Source organism: Eumetopias jubatus, unplaced genomic scaffold (assembly GCF_037043125.1).
Source record: "Eumetopias jubatus isolate StellerSeaLion01/CBP00866 unplaced genomic scaffold, mEumJub1_p1.0 scaffold_15, whole genome shotgun sequence".
Lineage (NCBI taxonomy): Eukaryota > Metazoa > Chordata > Mammalia > Carnivora > Otariidae > Eumetopias > Eumetopias jubatus.
The window spans coordinates 51,781,123-51,802,578 of NW_028274821.1; the positions used below are offsets into that span (position 1 = coordinate 51,781,123).

General features: G+C 34.1%; 1 protein-coding gene across 1 annotated transcript in view; it reads left to right on the top strand.

Moving 5' to 3' along the window:
• IFT74 (intraflagellar transport 74) overlaps positions 1 to 20,619 on the top strand; it is an 86,142-nt gene extending 65,523 nt beyond the window's left edge. The window contains exons 14-20 of the mRNA XM_028115183.2: positions 472 to 525; positions 2,109 to 2,206; positions 3,041 to 3,167; positions 13,655 to 13,818; positions 14,561 to 14,686; positions 18,701 to 18,761; positions 20,409 to 20,619. Of these exons, the coding sequence (XP_027970984.1) occupies positions 472 to 525; positions 2,109 to 2,206; positions 3,041 to 3,167; positions 13,655 to 13,818; positions 14,561 to 14,686; positions 18,701 to 18,761; positions 20,409 to 20,527 (749 nt within the window). The 3' untranslated portion in view covers positions 20,528 to 20,619. The remainder of the gene's footprint in view (positions 1 to 471; positions 526 to 2,108; positions 2,207 to 3,040; positions 3,168 to 13,654; positions 13,819 to 14,560; positions 14,687 to 18,700; positions 18,762 to 20,408) is intronic.
• Positions 20,620 to 21,456: the final 837 nt, after the last annotated feature.

Below are 21,456 nucleotides of genomic sequence, written 5' to 3' on the forward strand. Positions count from 1 at the left end.
TAACTAGATAAGTTGTCTTTGTGCTCTTACAGCACCCTTTTTCATACGGTAGCAATTCTAATTGCTTGTTCAGTCTTTGTAGACTTTAAGGTCTGTGAGGGAGGTTACTTTGCTATTTTGCCGGCTGTTGTGAGTTGTTCAAAGATGGGAATGAACTTTTTGGGGAGCTTATGTTTCCCACCACCAGTATTGTTCATGTGCAGGTTGAGTGGGTCCAAGTTGGGACTGAAATAGAGAACCATTGGAAAGCATTTAGTCTTTTCCAGTCAGGAGATTGTTTTTTCTGAATTATCAAACAGACATACATAGTTGTTTTAAAAGATTGTATGTTAATTAAAAGAATTTCACTGAATTGAAAATATCGAATATTCAGTAACTATTGGTATACTGAAAAACCTAAGAAATATTTTACATTTAGAGCACTGTGTCTGGAGTTTTTGAAATTGATGTTATATTTTGTATCTCTTATAGGCGAAATGAATCAGAAGTACAAGGAACTAAAAAAACGAGAGGAAAATATGGACAGTAAGTGACCTTACTGATATGAAAATATTCTCAGATATCTGTTCATGCTTACCAAATCAGAGATTTCATTTTGGGCAGATACAGTGACTAATAATAAATGCAGAAGTGTGGACATTCAAAGTATTTGCCTTGAAGAGTTAATAAATATCTAGCATGATTTAGGAATGGGTAGAGAATTTTAAAAAAAGATTTTGTACGTTTGTGTATGTATGAGTAGTTTTGTGCTAGGCATAGATTCTAAAGCTAGTACTTACATTTATTGTTTGTATAGAGACCACTTACTGATTGAATGTTGAATGTTCTTTTTTTCCTGCTTCACTGTATTCATCTTTAGTATCTTTTGCCTTTTTTTTAGCTTTTCATAATACTTCCTCTCATTATTTATCAGCCTTTACCTCAGATCTTGTTACTTGGTTCTGTTACAGACTGTAGCTTTAGTAGCCTTCTGTTGCAGCTTCTCATTTACTTTTTTAAAAACCTTAACTTTGTAAGTAGAGCTTTACTTAAACTTAATTGCATTGTACATTCATAAATTTTTAAAAATTGATCTTTATTATCTGTTACTGGTTTCTTTTTTTTTTTTTTACTGGTTTCCTTTTTTAATAATCATTTTTGCTAGAATGTAAAGTTTTATTGGTCCAATGTCAATTGTTACCTTCATAGAAGCATGCCATAAAGTAGTAATTGCCAACTCTGATTTAACAATATCCCAAGATTTCTTTAAAATCTCAGCAAGTACTTGGGGCGCCTGGGTGGCTCAATCGTTAAGTGTCTGCCTTCGGCTCAGGTCGTGATCCCGGGATCCTGGGATCGAGCCCTGCATTGGGTTCCCTGCTCCACAGGAAGCCTGCTTCTCCCTCTACCTCTGCCCCTGCTTGTGTTCCCTCTCTCGCTGTCTCTCTCCCTCTCTCTGTCAAATAAATAAATAAAATCTTTAAAAAAAAAAAACTCAGCAAGGACCAAAAATCATCTGAAAATTAATTCGCTGTTTCTTGCTAACAGTAAAGTTATTTTAACTGTAAGTTTTTATTTTTGAAAGAGCCATAGAAATGCCTTAAGAATATAAAAAAGTAAATTACGTACTGATTCTATATTAGACAAGAGAAAGGAAGATTTCTTAGAATATTTATAATGTGAATAAATTATTTAATTTACTTAGTTGAGATTAATGCAACATTTTAAAGAAAATACTCATTTTCAGATGAAATAGGTAATTAGCAACTATTTTCCATATTAAAATTAGTGGCTAATTGTAAGTATGAATAATTATAGATATATCAAGGAGATCTGTAAAAACAGACTTTTTATGTTCTCCTTAATATCAGCTGTTACTTCTGAGCCTGAATTTTTAGCCTTTAGTTTATTTGTATTAAGATCATAACTATTAAGCTTTAAAAGCTTGAAAGTATGTAGAAATATTCTTATTGAGTAATTTAATTACCCTTGGGTTAATAAAAGATTACATAGTGATAATTTAAAATTTGCTTTGAATTTCTAGAAAGTACTGTTAAGATCTATAGATCAGAACTTATATAGTGTTAACTACATTAACAGTAGCTTCTCATTATATTTTGAATCTGCAGCTTTTATTGAGACTTTTGATGAAACTAAGAATCAGGAACTGGAAAGGAAGGCACAGATAGAAGCCAGCATTGTTGCACTTTTGGAGCACTGTAGTAGAGTGAGTACCATGTACCTGTCTTAGCATCCTCATTATTTTTACTATGATAACCTTTCCAAATACAGCTCAGAAAATGCAGTGGTTCACTATTGCATCTGTTCATTTAATCTGTTTCCTTTAAATTCCCTTGCTTATTATTTTATTTCTTTAAGCTATTAATTTGTGTATTTCTAGCAAAATTCAGCTATGGATGATAGGGGAAAAGGATGAGATATGTATAATGTCAATTTTTAGCAGTAAGTAAGGGGCCAATTCAGAGTAATTATTATGATATTCTTCCATCGTTAACGTATCTGAACTTGGAGAAGTAACGTTTGCACAGAAACTTCAAAATCTAGATGTTCTAATGGAAAATGTTGATACATTTTTACACAGTCATTTGTATTATGAATAGAAGGGATTCTTTTCTTTTAAGAACCTACAAGAGTATAGGTTATCCAGGAATATCTTGATTCATAAAAAAATGTTTATTGAGCAGCTACTAATGAGTGGTGGAATAGAAGGAAAAATGTGCAGTCTCTTTTAAATATTCTATGTGTCTTAAGACTCCAAGCAGTTCTTAAAAGAGTGTATTTGAATTTCTTCTACAGTGAGATAAAATTCAGAATTGTTTCTTTTACATTAGCTTTAATTTAGTCTCTCCTTATTGCAAAAACCTGACTTTTAATCTCACTATATTTTTCTAAACATACATAAAACATACATGATAAATGATGTATTTCAAAAAAGAATACCGATTCAGAACATCTAGCTGTTTAGCAGTGTTTTCCAAGAGTTTTCTTGGAGAACCAAATCAGTCGAATTTTTTCCATTTTTATTTCTCTACAAATACAGAATATAAATCGTATGAAACAGATCTCTTCTATCACCAATCAAGAGCTGAAGATGATGCAGGATGATCTCAATTTTAAATCTACGGAAATGCAGAAATCACAAAGTACAGCTAGGAATTTGACTTCAGGTGAGAAAACATAGATTTTAATATCCTGTTTTTTTCTGTAACAAATTGAAACTTTAAAAATTTAATGGCATTTTAGTTGATATTTTTGAAAGGCTGAGAATATAATTTATGATTGCTTATTGCTCTAGTCATTTATAGCCTCAGAATTTTGTGTGACTTTTCACATCAACTTAATAGTATTTCATTGGGACATTCTGATTCATTTTTAACATTTACTGAATGCTTGCTCTATGCCTGTGCTATAACGTAGGTACACAGAGATTAAAAAAAAAAAAATCCAGTCTCTTTCCTCAAGAAACTTTCAGCTTGGTGGAATAATGACAAAAATCAACTAAAATATAATGAAACAGTACTATGATAGAAGGATAAGGAGCAATAGAATTACATTGGGTTCATATCCACCCCAGTCTTGGGTAGTTAGGAGAGGAATCCTCGAGGAAGGAATATTTTAATTATAATTAGTTTCAGCCATTATAACCGACATGATACCAGAGCAACACTTTACAGCAGAAATGTGATGCCAGCCACATATATAATTTTAAATTTCCTAGTAGGTAGGTTATAAAAGTAAACAGACAGGTGAATTTTAATAATATATTTTTATTTAATCAGTTTATCCAAAAGATTATTGTTTAAACATGTAATCAGTACAAAAATGATCAGTGAGATTTTGCAGTTACAGCCCATCTCAACTTGGGACTAGACATAGTCAAATGTTAAAAAGCCGAATGTGGCTAATGGCTGTCATTTGGACAGTGCAGATAGAGATTAAAAACAAATACACAAAATAGAGCTGAAAGAGTAGTATGTCAGCTACACTCAAAAGAAAAAAGAGAGTTTAGGATAAAGTCAAAATTTGTATAGAATCTTTGGTTCTTGAATTGATGGTTTCTAACTATGGGTGTTTTTTTATGCTGGTGTGTGGTGATTTTGAATTAGCCATGTTTTTTTTTCCTACCTGGAATTACACTGGCAGTTAATGAAATTATGAGGAATAAAGAATTAATATTTGCTGGGGCACCTGGGTGGCTCAGTCGTTAAGCATCTGCCTTCGGCTCAGGTCATGATCCCAGAGTCCTGGGATCGAGCCCCGCATCAGGCTCCCTGCTCGGTGGGAAGCCTGCTTCTCCCTCTCCCACTCCCCCTGCTTGTGTTCCCTCTCTCACTGTGTCTCTCTCTGTCAAATAAATAAATAAGATCTTTTTAAAAAAAAAAGGAATTAATATTTGCTAACTTAAAAATGTTGGGATTCTTGAATTGGAATAATGGATCCACAATATTTATTTATCTGGAATTCCCAAATCTAAAAAGCTCCTGGCAGCAAAACCTGACCTGACCTGAACTGATATGAGGCTATTTATAGTCTTTAATTATCCTACTTAATGTGACTGTTCATAATTTTTGCTGCAGAAATAGTTATGTACTTGATGACAGGATGCTGCCTTAAGCCCTGCTGTGGGAGTTATATATGTGCTATATTACTTTTCTAAAATCTGAAGAATTCTGCATTCTAAAATGCAGTTACCTGGGAGTTTTATATAAGGATTATAGACTTATAAAAGTATGCTGAATGTTATTAATATACAGTTGAATTTAGATTGATGATATGGGTGGACAATAGTTATTTTATAAAGTATATTTTATCTGCCAAGATTTATTTAGTTTGTTTGCTATAGTTTTATTTGTATATCTGAATTTATATGCTAAGAAACTAGAGAAGTTATGTTCTGAATTTGATTTATACCTACTATTGGTTTGACTATCAGAATTTTTTAAATTGTAATAAAAAACACATAACATAAAATATATCATCTTAACCATTAACTGTAAGTACAATGTTGAGCAACAGATGTCTAGAACTTTTTCATCTTGCAAAACTGAAACTTCTACCCATTGAACAACTGTCCATTTCCCTCTCATCTCCATCCTCTGCTAACCACATTCTACTTTGTTTCTATGAGTTTAACTACTCTAAGTACCTCTTATAACTGGAATCATGCAATATTTGTCTTTTTGTGAATGGATATTTTACTTATCATAATGTCCTCGAGGTTCATCAGTGTTGTAACATGTGACAGGATTTCCTTTTTTTTAAGGCTGAATAATGTTCTATAGAATGTATGTATTACACTTTTTATTCATTCATTGATGACATTTAGGTTGTTTTTACCTCTCGATTATTGTAATTCATGCTCTAGTGAACATGGGTGTGCAAATATCTCTTCGAGATCTTTTCAGATATGAGTATTTTTACATCTTTATTTTCTTCTTTCTATAAGCCAAAGAATTTTATCTTTAATTATTCCATCTAGGAAATATCTGTTTTGTGTTTTAGATGGTAGTTTTAAGGTTTTCATTTATCTAAAGTCAATTTCAGTTTAAAGTTTTTGCCTCCTTTAAGCTGTCTTTGTATAATGACTGTTGAGAAACACATTTTTTAAAAAGTAAATATCAATACCAGGAAATGAATTCAATTATCAGGACTTTGATCCTTTCATACTTTTATACTTTGTGTTTACATTTCCTTTTAAAAACTAGTCATTATATTTTCTCCAGTGATGTAGGGTTGAAAAGAATGAGAACGGGCTTTAATTTTATTTGAGTTTATTACTAGGATAAGGGTTTTACTGAATATTTTCCTTATTAAGGTTTGAATTTTCTGGCCCCTACGATTAATTTCATTTACTCAGTTATTTTTAAGTATTAATTTAAACCAAGCATATAAATTATTTTCCCTCTCTTAACACCATCCCCCATCAAAATTTTCTTGTATCTAGAAGTCGCCATAAGAAGTCTATACTATTCGGGGTGCCTGGGTGGCTCAGTTGTTAAGCGTCTGCCTTCGGCTCAGGTCATGGTCCCAGGGTCCTGGATCGAGCCCCGCATCAGGCTCCCTGCTCAAGGGAGAGGCTGCTTCTCCCTCTCCCACTCCCCCTGCTTGTGTTCCTTCCCTCGCTGTCTCTCTCTCTGTCAAATAAATAAATAAAATCTTTTAAAAAAAAAAAGTCTATACTATTCTTGTTCACCTTTCAGAGATAATGAATTTTACATTCCCACTTTGTGAATTGCCTCCCTTTGGCTCTTGCATTTATAATTGGAAATCATATAGAATTTATATAGACTTTATATAATTCTATATAATTAAAAATTAAATTAATTTCTATATAATTAAAAATTAAATTAAAAATTAAAATCAGGAAAATTGGGGTTATGTAGGGTTGATTTTCTTCATGTACTCTGTTTCTTAATGAGCCAATATTATTCCCAAAGGGACAAAATTATTTCTTGGAGGGAGAGTAAAAAATCTTGAATATAATGGTTAGTGGCCCCCCAAAAGGGTCACTGTACAAGTTTCATGGGAGGGTGGTGATTAGGAAAAAAATAGTCTACAGAAGACTCCTTGGGGTGGACAATAATGGGGAAAAAAGAGATTGCAAAACACTGGTGTATTGCATGAGTAAAGAGGCAAGGAATCTGTCAGCAGTAGTTTTTATTTATATTTTTGGAAAGGAAACTCCAGGGAATAAACAAATGCACTGATGGCAGAATATTTCAGAAACATTTCCCCGTGTCAAAGTGGTTCCTTCTGAGACTTTGCTACTGTGTACACACTGCTTAGTAAACCGTGCGACTTCATAGCATATCAGAAGGAACTAGTCTGCATCCTCTTCCTGTCTCTTCCCCTGGAGAAGTTTGTAGCTTTTCAAGGGGACTTGCTGTTAAAGGAAGATAAACTTTACCCTATACCAACCATCTTCTCCCTTTCTCTAGGAAAAGCAGTTTGTATAGCTCCTAAATGTATGTCCCTAATAGATCTTCAAATTAAACTTCAGTTAGAGTTCAGTAACATTTCACTGAACAGTCAAAATATACAAGCTACATACATTTTCTTTTTGGAGCATTGAAACACCATAAGCCTCAGTAACTTTGATTTAGCACTTTGATTTTCATTTTAATTGTTTTCGACCCTAGTTGAGATATGAATCCAACAAAACAAAACACACTCAACAACATTTAAGGCCATATAGCCATATGTTTTTTTGTAACATATATGTCAATATGGTTGGATTTTAAGACTCTTCAAGGGACAAAAGGAAATGCTCAAGTTTAATTATACCAATTTCAATTTGGTTGGGAAAAACTTCCTTTCTTAAATCACTCTCTTTTGAAGCCTTAAAAAAACTATTTGATAGCTTATGCTCTATGATAATTGTTATACATAGAGAGTCATTCAATTTTGAACATGATATTTTTACTGTAATGTTACCTTCCACCTATATTTTAATCCATAATCTCTCTGGTTTCATAGGTAGAAGAAGAAGGTTTAATAGCAGCTTTGTATTTGATTTTCCCATTAGAGAATCTGTATAGATAATAAAACTCAATTCCAAGTAAATTTTGCTAAATTTTATATGAAGAAGCCAACTTAATGCCCTCCCCACATAGAGGGAGACGTCATGGTAAGAGGGCAACAAAGTGCCAAAATCCACACATAAACTCTATTCAGATCCTAATCTGACCAGTGAACTATGTAAGCATTTGGGTAAACTTTAGAAGGTCTAGAAAAAAGCAGCAGTTAGAAGTTGAAAGAGCTGAGTATAGAGATTTTACATACTGCCTACTCCAAAGGAGAAAAGTTTAGGGTTTTAGTTCAGCAAAGTTTATTGCTCATTTAATGTAAGTCAACACTTTTCAAAGGAGCACAATATAATCCAGAATCTCTACAACAGGTCATTTAAAGTGTCAATTATACTATAAAAATTTATAGGAAAATTGAGTCAAGGGGAAAAGCAGTTAATAAACATTAAACCTAAGATAATCCAGATGTTGAAATTAACAGAAGACTTTAAGTGTTTAGAAACATATTTAAGGATTTAAAGGAAAATAAAATCATAACAGATGAACAGATGGAGAATCCCACAGAAAAATAAAAATTACAAAAAAGAACCAGGTGAAGAGTCAGTGAACTTGAGGATCAATAAAAATAATATCTGGAGAAGGAATAAAAATGAGCAGAACCTAAATGATCTGTGGGACAGTTTCAGGCAGTCTGACATACATATAATTGGAGTCCCAGAAGGAGTGGAAGCACAGAGAATAGGGGAGAAAAGATAGTTGAAGAAACAATAATGGCTGAAAATTTCCCAAATTTGATGAAAAACCAAGTTTTACAGATCTAAGACGCTCATTGAACCCCAAACATGATTGATATTAAAAATCCCTTACCTAAGCCCATCATAGTTAAACTGCAAAAATGCAACATAAAGAAAAAACAATGAAAAATGCCAGAGAAAAATAATGCATATATACAGGGAATAATACATCCCACTATAAGATTAAACTTTGTTATTTTTATTATAAAAATCTTTCACCCCTAAATCTCTAAGTAATAAAAGAAAGATGTTCACATTTGGCTTTTAATACTCTGAAATATCACCATATTTTTCTGAGGCTATTCATATCCCTACTTTAAAATAGAGGTAAAGTGAAAGCAAAGTGTTCAAGGATGAAAATGTATATCACTACATGCCTCTGTATACAAACAAGTAACTGTTTGGGATGTTAGGATTATTGTCATACCTAGCCCTGGGAACATGGGAGAGGGGAAACTAGCTTAGGCAGGTTTGAATTCAGATATCTTCATCTGGATGTGCATGATACATATATGTATTTCAGCTCCATTTTAGTATCCATTTTTTAGTTTGCTCTAATCACATTTTACTTGGATAGCTGTAAGAAAAGCAAAACAAAGAATGATGCCTGGGGAAGTCTGAATAGCAAAATTGAGCAAGTGTTACTGTTCCTTTCTCATAGCTCACTGTTCCTCATTGAGGCATCTTTCTGAATCATTAACATTTGCTGTTTTAAAAATGAACCTTTCATAAACATGATAATATCACTCAGCAAAAAGAAAAGAAAAGAATATCACTCAGCACCAAAGCCTGACTGGCTGTGTGACCTTGGGCAAATGACCTTTCTGATGGGGCTCCTGGGTGGCTCAGTCAGTTAAGTGTCTGCCTTCAGCTCAGGTTATGATCCCAGGGTCCTGGGATCGAACGTCAGGCTCTCTGCTCAGCGGGGAGCCTGCTTCTCCCTCTCCCTCTGCCTGCCTCTCTCCCTCTCTCTCTGTCAAATAAATAAAATCTTTAAAAAAAATTACCTTTCTAAATTTCAGTTTCATCATATAACATTTACCTCCTAAGGCTGTTAAGAAAAGTAGAAGAGATAACATAAAGCCAGGCACATTTCAGGTACTCAATAATATTGGTTCCCTCCATTACTTTTCTTTCACTTTAAAAAAGAACTTTTTTGAGACACCTGGGTGGCTCCATTGGTTAAGCATCTGCCTTAGGCTTGGGTTGTGATCCCAGGTCCTGGGATTGAGCCCTGCGTTGGGCTCTCTGCTCATCAGCAGGGAGTCTACTTCTCCTTCTCCCTCTGTGCTCTTGTTCTTTCTCTCTCTCTCAAGTAAATAAAATCTTTTTAAAAAATTTAAAAGTAAATTAAAAAATAAAGTCAGAACCACAACACTAAGAAGTCTCTGAGATAAGGTAGATATTGTATAATTCTATCAGAACAGAATATTTTTTAAATACTGTTTTCTTATTGTTATTTGTATTCATTATAGAGGATTTGGGAGATACGGAAAAGGATAAATAAGAAAATTTTAAATACAATCTCACTATCAAGAGTTTATGATTATTAAATTTTGGTATTTCTCTTTACAGTCTTTTTTCTTTTCTTTTTATTAAGCTTTTTATTTTAATTCCAGTATAGTTAATATACAGTGTTATATTAGTTTCAGATGTGCAATATAGTGATTCAGCAATTCTATACATTACTCAGTGCTCATCATAGTAAGTAAACTCTTTAATCTCCATCATCTATTTAACCCATCCCCCTACCCACCTCCCCTCTGGTAACCATCAGTTTGTTCTCTATAGTTAAGAGTCTGTTTCTTGGTTTGTCTCTTTCTCTTCTTTTTTCCCCTTTGCTCATTTGTTTCCTTTCTTAAATTTCACATATGAGTGAAATCATACTGTATTTGTCTTTCTCTGACTGATTTCGCTTAGCAGTATGCTCTCTAGCTGCATACATGTTGTTGCAAATGGCAAGATTTCATTCTTTTTTATAGCTGGATAGTATTCCATTGTGTGTGTGTGTGTGTGTGTGTGTGTGTGTGTATACACACCTCTCTCTCTCTCTCCCTCTCTCTCTCTCTCTCTCTCTCTCTCTATATATATATATATATATATACACACACACACACACCTCTTCTTCTTTATCCATTCATCTACCTATGGACACTTGGGCTGATTACATAATTTGGCTATTGTAAATAATGCTGCAATAAACAGGGATGCATGTATCTCTTTGAATTAATGTTTTTGTATTTTGGGGGGTGAATACCCAATAGTGTGATTACTGAATTATAGGGTAGTTCTATTTTCAACTTTTTGAGGATGCTTAAGGCTGTTTTCTACAGTGGCTGCACCAGTTTGCATTCCCACCCACAGTGCACAAGGTTCTTTTTTCTCTACATCCTCACCAACACTTGTTTCTTATGTTTTTTATTTTAGCCACACCTCTAACAGGTGTGAGGTGATATCTCATTGTAGTTTTTGCATTTCTCTGATGGTGAGTGATGTTGAGTATCTTGTCATGTGTCTGTTGACCACCTGTATGCCTTCTTTGGAGAAATGTCTGTTCATGTCTTCTGCCCATTTTTAGTTGGATTCCTTGAGGGTTTTTGGTGTTGAGTTGTATCAGTTCCTTATTTATTTTGGATACTAACCCTTTAGCAGATATGTCATTTGCCAATATATTCTCCAGTCTTTTTTTTTTTTATATTTCATCTTGGAAAAAAAAGAAAAAGCCTCTTCCAAGTATTCTCTGCCCAGCTATCATCCCTCCCTTTCAGAAGTTTCACATCCAAATTTTTAAAAGCCTTCCTCTCCCTCTTGGTCCCATTTTCTTTTCTGTGAAATCTTTTCTCAGGAAATACATCAAGGTTTTTCTGGACAGTATAAGTTGTATTTTGCAGTCTTTTTGTTTGTTTGTTTGTTTTAAATCTCTAAGTAGTATTCTGCATTACAAACCACTCTTTTATTCTTGAAATGTCTTTTCACTATCGTTTCTGATTTTTCTTTCATTTCTTTGGTCATTTCTTATTCTCCTTTATGGGATCTTTCATATAAGTTTATTCTTTAAAAATTTGTTATTCTTACAGGTTCTGTCATGAATGCTTTTCTCTTGATGACTTCACCCATTCCCATAGCTTCAGGTGCTGTCTCTATGTTGATGATTTCAAAATCTCTATCTTCAAATTTCTCTCAGGGCTTCAGACCCATATATCTATATATGGGCATGTGGGCATGTTTACTATTTGGGTGTTTCTGAGGTAACTCGAACAGCACATCCTAAGTTGGCATGAACCCTTCATCTCAGTCCCTCCTACAAACAAAAGTTGATACCTCCCTCTGCGTTTCTTACCATCCACTCCTTTACTCAAGTTGGAAATGGGACTCTCCACTGGCTCCTCTTGCTCAACCACTGTATCCAGTCAATTTCTCTAGTATCTCTCGAGTCCCTCTACATCTCTCCTTCATTTTTTTCCTCATTTATTTCCATGTGAGATAGCTTTAGATTTCATGTATGTAGTTGTCTTCCACTGGAATATAGGTTCTGTAAGGATAGGGATTCTCATATGCTTTGTTCATTGCTGTATCCCCTATGCCTGGAAGTTTGCCTGGCACACAGAAAGCACTTAATATTGCTTAGTGGGAAAAAAATCCCCTACACTAGTCTAAGATTTCTTATGTAGATCACTGAATCAACATTTAACTGGTCTTCCTGTACCAATTAATGCTTTTCCAATTAATTGCCCACATTGAAACCGGAGTGAACTTTCTAAAATTTAATTATGCCACATTCTGATTTAGAATCCATCGATTACTTTTCATAGCCCTTAGGATAAAGTTCCAACTCCCTCTATTTTCATTTAAAAAGCCCTTCATGAATTGAAATTCTTCCCACTTTGAACTTTGGGTTCTAGTCAGACTGAACTTCTCTTATTTGTGCATATGTACCATGCTTTCTTACTTTCTTACCTCTAGACTTTGCACATGTTGATTGTGTTCTCTGGGACACATTTACTTTCTTCCTGCTTTGGTTGATTCCTAATCCTTAAGGCCTTACTCAGTTAAAAGGTATGTCTTTAGAGAACGCTCTTGACCAGTACCACATGCTCTCATGGCTCCCTGTATTACTATTTTTATAGTAGTTATCCAATTTATTGTAAATGCATATTTACTGGTTCTACCTCTAGAATATGGCTCTTTGAGCAAAAACAATGTTTTTGTTGATTTCTATTATATTCTTAGCACCTAGCACATAGTAGATGCTTCATACTTTAAAAACAAAGTATGAGAAACACACACACACTCCCTCCTTCACGTACACATCTATACAGTCAGTCCTCATTATTCATGGATTCTGTATTTGTGAATTTGCCTACTCACCATAATTAATTTGTAACCCCAAAATCAGTACTTTTAGCACTTTCACCATCATTTGTGGACATGTGCAGAGTCAAAAATGTGAATTGCCTGACATGCATTCCCAGCAGAGGTCAAATAAAGCAACACTATCTTCTTGTTTTAGTCCTCACACTATTAGCAAGTATCCTTTATGTGACATATTTAGTGCCATTTTTTCCCCATATTTTTGTACTTTTTTTTCATGATTTTGCTATATAAAATGGCTCCCAAGCATACTGCTGAAGTGTTGGCTTGTGTTCCTAAGCCCAAGAAGGCTGCATTGTGCCTTACAGATTAGCTTCATTCAGGCATAAAGTTGGCCTTGAGTTCAGTGTTAATGAATGAAAAATATATATTAAATAAGGTGTGTTTAAACAGAAATACACATAAAACGAGGTTATGTGTTAGTTGGTTGATGAAGATACTATGACCAGAGGCTCTCAGGAACCTAACCCTATATCCCCTCTAGGAGCAATAGTTCAGTATTTGTTAACTCAATATTTACAGTGACTTTATAGAATAAAACTACCAAAGTAATGAGAATTGACTGTATTTGTAGTTGTAAAATTTTGTTCAAATGTGTATATATATATACACACACACACACATAACATTTCATAATTTGCTTTCATGCCCCTATTAAAAATAATGGGCCTTTATCTCATAATATGTTATTAAGTAAGGAAAATTTACACCTATGTGCATTCTTAAATGTTTGTATGAGCATGGAGATAAATATGGCTGATATACATCAGGTTATGTTGGTTACCTGGAGGATGAATATTTTTTTTTCTTAATTTACCTTTGTATTGTCTCACTGGTTGCAGTGAAACATGTTTCTTTTGCAGATATTCTTGTAAAACATGATTTTTAATGGTTGCATTGCATTTCTCTGTGAAAGGAATAAAGTTTTGACTAACTATGGTCTTGAATTTTCTTGTGTTTCAGATAGTCAACGTCTACAGTTGGATCTACAGAAAATGGAACTTCTGGAAAGTAAGATGACTGAGGAACAACATTCTCTGAAAAGCAAAATTAAGCAAATGACAACTGACCTGGAGACATATAATGATTTGCCAGCTTTAAAATCATCAGGTGAAGAAAAGAAAAAGGTAAATGGTAACAGTCTTACAGAATTATTCAAATTGTTTTTTCTTGATCAAATTTAATATATATGTAGTTCATAGAATTTATTATTTGCAGTTGATTATTTGATATATAAGCTAAAATGTTTATATAGGAGGAATTTATTTTTTTTAAAGATTTTATTTATTTATTTGAGAGAGAGAGAATGAGAGATAGAGAGCATGAGAGGGAAGAGGGTCAGAGGGAGAAGCAGACTCCCCGCTGAGCAGGGAGCCCAATGCGGGACTCGATCCCCGGACTCCAGGATCATGACCTGAGCCGAAGGCAGTCGCTTAACAAACTGAGCCACCCAGGCGCCCTACATAGGAGGAATTTAGAGAGATGTAAGTTTTAAACAAAAGGCAAAGCAAGAAAAAGCAAGAGCATTTCAACAAATATGAACTTTGTTAAATGCAGGTTTAATTATGAAATTTCCCTCCTTAAGATTTACTCATCAGTGGTTTTTCATTGCTATTTACATTAATTTAAAGTAAATTTGGTTGGATAGGAACACATATATAGCAGCCTTAGTAGAGTTATTAATACAGTTAATACTAATTTAGCTTATTATATCTCAAAAGATATTTTTACAAACAGGTTTTAGAGTAATTATAATCTTGGTAGAATTTACCAGAATATCATTGAAGTTATTTAAGTTAAAAATGATTTATATTGGCTTACTAGATATTTGCTAAAGTCTGTTATTTACTTCTATTTGGATCTATCTAGAAGTTACATCAGGAGAGAACAGTATTAACAACCCGCAGAAATGCCTTTAAGAAAATAACGGAGAAGCTAAACGTAGAATTTGAGACACTAAAAACACAATTGCAAGAAAATGAGACACATTCTCAGGTAAAAAGAAAAAAAGAATCTGAAATTTATTTCTGTTTTTAAACTATCTGTCCCATGTTTTTAATCTATATTTTCACCCCGAAATAATTTTTTTTAACTTGCTTTATTTATCCTTCCAGACTTTGTGCTTTGAAGATAGCCAGACTGTACAATCTCCACTTAGAATGAATTTACTTTTGCTCTCCTTCTATAAACCGGTATTGAAGGACTACTCTGTGCTAGGCCCTGTTCTGGGCACAGCCTATCGGCTGATAATAGCTTTTACAAATTTCAAAATTAAAACTTTTTTTTTTAAGATTTATTTGACAGAGAGACAACAGCGAGAGAAGGAACACAAGCAGGGGGAGTGGGAGAGGGAGAAGCAGGCTTCCCGCTGAGCAGAGAGCCTGATGTGGGGCTCGATCCCAGGACCCTGGGATCATGACCTGAGCTGAAGGCAGACCCTTAACGACTGAGCCACCCAGGCGCCCCAAAATTAAAACATTTTTAATGGAGAAACTTTGCTAACTCACAAAAACCACAAATAGAGAAAATAAACCTTAATGACTAATATCACAGAAGAATTAATTCTTGTCATTTTTGTGGGGGTCCTTCTAGTCTATATGTATATGTTATATGTACACACATTTTTTATATATATGTATACATTTATTTATATTTATAGAAATGGTATCATATTGTACATATTATTTGGAAACTTGTTTTTCATTATTAACTATACCTAATAAGTAGTTTGCCTTGTCATAGCTTTTAAAAATATGATTTTTTTTTTAAGATTTAATTTATTTATTTGACAGAGAGACACAGTGAGAGAGGGAACACAAGCAGAGGGAGTGGGAGAGGGAGAAGCAGGCTTCCCGCAGAGCAGGGAGCCCAATGCGGGGCTCGATCCCAGGACCCTGGGATCATGCCCTGAGCCGAAGGCAGATGCTTAACGACTGAGCCACCCAGGCACCCCTAAAAATATGATTCTATATAATATTTGACTTAATGGATATAGTATAAATTACTGAACCAGTTTCATATTATTGGACATTTAGGTTATTTTTAGTTTTAAAACTGTTTAATGCTGGGCGCCTGGGTGGCTCAGATGGTTAAGCGTCTGCCTTCGGCTCAGGTCATGATCCCAGGGTCCTGGGATCGAGTCCCGCATCGGGCTCCCTGCTCGGCGGGGAGCCTGCTTCTCTCTCTGCCTCTGACTCTCTCTCTCTCTCTGACTCTCATCAATAAAGAAAACATTAAAAAAAAAAAAATTTAAAACTGTTTAATGCTGTAAAAAGCAGTTCTGTCCTTGAACTTCTTGATTTACATTTCTGATTATTTACACAGGATTCACAGACATACCCCCCTTTCACATCATTTATCCTGATAGAATTACCTGAACAATGTCGGAGGTCTTAGAGATTGAGTGTCCTGTCTGAGAGGGTAGAGATGATACCTGTTTCATTCACTTTCTCCCCACACTGTGCCCGTGGTTGGCACATAATAGGTGTTCAATAAGTATTTGTTGGAGGATTAAATGAAGCATGTGTGGCATGTACAAAATCAGTAGATAAAGATTGATCATCTCATCTAATTAGTATATATTAGCAGTTTGCAACTATGATTTATTAATGCTAAATGCATTCTTCCTTTTCTTTAAATGGTAACATGATCCTGATAGACAATCATTGTTAACATTTTGGTATAATATCCTTGTAACTTTTTTCCTTTGCAGTTATACACCCATATTGATTATATTATTTTTACAAAAAATGAAATTCTGTGCATATAGTCTTTAAACATTCATTTTCTCACAAATATTTTCAAGCTCCTTTTTTGATATTTTTATAACTATTTCATTTTATGGATTTACCATTTTAAAAACAAAGACATACCTTATATTCATCTTGTAAGGGGTGACATCTCATCAGAGTTTGCCACAACTACTAAAAGCTTAGAAGTCACTATTTTACATATTCAGATTTATCAGTTATTCTGTCGCTACTTCATAAATAAACAGGTCTAGATATAGATTTCTAAGTGGCAAAATTATCCTAGGCTGTTTAGATTGGGGATGGATACTGGAGAAGAAATCTAAGAAGTTTATGAGGCCATTGTCTTAAATGATTCTTAGGAAAAAATACTGATACTGCTTATGGAATATCAGCTCTCCTTTTTCACTGAATAAGGAGGAAAACACTTGACAGACACAATTTCTTAGAGCCAGTCAATGGCTACTTATTTATTCCCACATCAAGTGCTAATCATATACTTAACCCCTTATACTGATAACAGGAATTCATAACATAACTCACAATTTACCATCCTTCTCTATATTATTTGTTGCTTTTTGGAAATCCCCATTGATCAAATAAAATCTGGTCTCCTTTTGCAACTATTTTCTCGAAAACCGCTTTTTGACATAGACTTTTTGATGAATGGCTATTATTTATTTGATATCATTTAATATATTTATATTGGAACAAACTATAAAACTCCTAGAAGAAAACATTAGGGATAAAGCTCCTTGACATTAGTCTTGGCAACAGTTTTTTGGTTATGACATCAAAAGCACAAACAACAAAGACAAAAATATATAAGTATGCCCACATCAAACTAGAAGGCTTCTGCACAGCAAAAGAAACAATCAACAAAATGCAAACAGCCTATGGAATGGGAGAAAATGTTTTCAAATCATAATATCTGATAAGGGGTTCATATTCAAAATATATAAAGAATATATACAACACACTGTTTACGGAAGTTGTAGGGGAACTTTCATGCTTCAAGATATTCTCGGAGGTTTAAAGGCAAGTCACTAATACAGATGTATAATATATAAGGAAGTTGACTATCTGATAGAGTGTTGCTTTTATAGCATTATTCATTTAGCACTTAAGAGGTCTGCATTCTAAGAAGGCCACCTCTTTGTATGAAACAAAGGGGAAAAGTTTGGTACTTGACTTTGCAAAAGGTTATTAGAGATTTATTGCCAAAAAGTGCTGACTGCTTCCTTAAGTCCATCTTAACTTTGAGTTCCTATCTGGGGAGCCAGATCTGATTTAATAGTGTTAACTCACAGTACATACAGTTTACATAATTAATTAGTTAGGATTTATCCTAATACCTAGATTTATCTCTTTAGAGGAAACAGTGGGATGGATGCTACATTAACACTGAACATATACCCTGAAAATAATTTTAACATGAGAGTAGAAGTATTAATGCTGCTTTAGTTATCAGATTCTTAAAAATGACCATTACCTCTTAGAAATGTCTACACAGAATGTTATTGTAATGTTTCATTTCTCAGACAGTCCTTTGCCTAGGAAAAATACTATGGGCATCTTAAAAAAGAAAGACTATAACCCAGAGTTAAAAGGTTAATTAAATCAGAAAAACAATTTAATTCTATAACAGTAAAATTGTCTTCTGAGGAAGCAACCATCAATATAATATCCACATTAGCTTCCTGTTGATGCAGAAATTATTGTAACAGTGCCAGCTTTTTACCAACCCTCTTACAATCTTCACACTGCAGCTCTGCTCTTATCACAGCTTTTGGAATTAGACAGGAAATTTAGCCCTGGAAATAAGGAAGTTACTCCTATATAGTTGAACCTTTGACAGTGTTAGAATATATATCACATTTGTAGCATTAGACTTCCAGATTTCAAGGAGAGATTCCCATCATGTCCCATTCTTTTCTTTCAAGTTCTTTTTGGAAAGTGAAAAGTCATAAATTGTCTTTCAGTTGGCATGTTCATTGGCATAATAAATATTGTAAATATTTTCCAATTAAACATATAGAGTAAAGCCTGTTGTCAAATTCAACATTGTATTTATTAATGTATTTACTGTTGTTTAATCCTTTCTAATTTTCCTTTTTGTCTGCCATGACTTTATCTCACCAAAATGCACGGAGTTGATAAGATTTAAAATTGAATGTTTTTTTTTTCTTATCCTCTTAAAAGCGTGTATAATTGTTTTGAGTATGGGTACTGTTTAACATTTTTATTTTATGTTTTTTAGCTTACAAATTTGGAGAGGAAGTGGCAACACCATGAGCAAAATAATTTTGTGATGAAAGAATGTATCCTTTAAAAAAAAGCAAATGAACTTGACAGTGATTTTTTTTTTTTAAGATTTATTCACTTATTTGAGGGGGGGTGGGGAGGTAGAGGGAGAGAGAGAATCTCAAGCTGACTCCCTGCTGAGCGGGGAGCCTGATGCAGGGCTCGATCTCACAACCCTGAGATCATAACCTGAGCCCAAACCAAGAGTCAGATGCTCAACTGACTGAGCCACCCAGGCACCCCAGAGTGATTTTTTTTCGTAAGAATTTCTTTAAAGAAATGAAATGAAATGAAATTTAACACAAACTTATCAAATACCTAGTATGTACAAAACACCAAGCTAAACTATGTGGGGAATAAATGAGTAAGACTCAGTTTCCAGTCTACAATAATTAGGGTATGTGTGTGTATACCAAAGTAACAATAGAAAGCAGACTGTACAAAGTCATAGTGTGGCATAGTGACTTAAGTGCACAGAATTTTCAGTGTTGACTTTACTACTTGTAGGTTAGGGACTTCAGGCAATTTATTTAATTTGTTTAAACCCCAATTTTGTCATCTCAAATATAGTTAATATTTCCTTCTCATAGAGCTATTGAAAGAATTATATAAAACCATGCATATATGTATATTCATAATTGCTGTTGCTTATAATACTGTACCTTGGATATCTGGGCAGCAGAGGGAGGGAAGCCCAAGTAGTATCCTGAGAAATTTGACTTTCAAGCTCATCTGTGTTTCAGCCAATTCAACTTCAATTTCTACCAGGGTGGTACTTAAATCCCATCTTCTTGCTAATCTTTCTGTGTGATTATGTAGGAGGAAGCAGCTGCTGAGGATATGTGTTGTGAAATTATAAGAAACATTTCCCAAAAAGTTATTTTCTGTTCCCTTCTTTGACCGTTTAAGGACATCTCTAGCTTGGAGAAGTAGCTCCTGAGTCATTGGTAGTTTAGATTCTCCTCTAGGAAACTGCCAAACTTCAGCTCAGGGCAGCACGGATTCCCGGCTTACTTCCACATCAAATGCATTGGGGCTTGGGGCTCTATTCCCAGCCATCGTGCTACTCAGTTTAAAAGCAAAAGATTCTCAATGTGCTTTAGTCCAGCGGTTTAGTTTATGCAACACAAAGTAGGGGATTTTGAAGTAGATTGAATTCTAGAGACTTCTGAAATTCAGTGTGGTACTGTAGAGAACATGGTTCTTCTGAACATTCAGTTGTTCTCAGACCAAAATTAGACTGAGATCCATAATATTAACTATAAAAAAGCTCTTACGGGCACCTGGGTGGCTCAGTCAGGTTAGTCATCTAACTCTTGATTTTGGCTCAGGGTCGTGAGATTCAGCTCCATGTGGAGCCCCGCACTCAGTGCAGAGTCTGCTTGTCCCTCTCCCTCTGCTCCTCTCTCTCAAATAAATAAAATCTTTTTTTAAAAAAGCTCTTATACTGTAAGGTGAACTTTTTTGAAACAAGTTTTGCTTAGCCTTTTAGGTTTTAATTGATCTTCATCTGTTAATATATATTTTTTTAATATATTCTAATTGTGCTTTTTCTGACCATTTTGAACTTTCAATAAGAAAAATTAAAAAAATGATTTAGTTCCTAAGCCAAAGTGGGTTACTATTTTTGTTGATCACTGTTCCCCCTTAACTCATGTAATTAGTCATAGCAACCAAGAGTCGAGAGAGTGATTACCAGTCAATTATGAAGAATGTAACCAAGCAGATTGCAGAGTACAATAAAAGCATCGTGGACGCTCTACATAGCATGAGCAGAAACTGAGTCTGAACCAACTGCAGGTCTCTATAGTAGTATGCTCTTGCTGCTAAACTTTGTATAAGCTGACTGAAAAAGAATAACTTACCCTTGAAGAGTTTTACCTAAAAATTTTCAGTTCTGTAATTTTTGTGACCTTTTGAAGAGGTTATACTATTTTAAATAGTATAATAGTTCAATAAAAAGTTTGCATACAGAAAAGCATCTTTTTATATTTGTATTTGTGTGGGTGATAAAAATGTGTCAACCAACCCAAAAATGAACTAGAAGTGGCCATTGAGATTCATTTAGTTGGTATAATCCATCTATGGCAGCAAATGAGATCATTTTTTTTTACATGTCAACGCTAAGAGGCATACATTGAGTGAGATTCTGATTTAGTACTTATGTCAACCTTGTGAAGTTTTGCTTCTAGAAAAAGTAAGAATGACAGGGAGATGTTTAGCTTTGAACTTTATTTCTCAATAGGGTATATTTGATGTATTTTAGGGAATATAAAGTTGCAGGTTAACAAATATTCTTTGTATATCAGTTATCCCTAAAGATTCAGAATTGAAAACTTTAACCTTTGAATTTTAAAAATATTTCTTCATGTGTATATACTAGGAAAAACATGAAGTTTAAAAGAAATGCACTTATGGTAGTCCGTTTTAGACAATAGCTGTTGCCTGTTCATTGCCACTCTGGAGTATACATTCACTCTTTTTGACTGTAAGTAGATTAATTTTGTATTGCCAGAACATTTGAAAAGAAAAACTAGAAGAGGCAGAATTGTATAGTATAAATCTAGGAGATATTATAGTAACTAAAGAGGTATCTTCTCTTGTGGGCAGGAATAAGTCATCTTGGCCAGCATAAAATAATTCGTAAAACTATCCTCCTTTTGCTCTGATTTCATGTTCATCAAGTAACTCCACTTCTCAGTATTCCTGAAA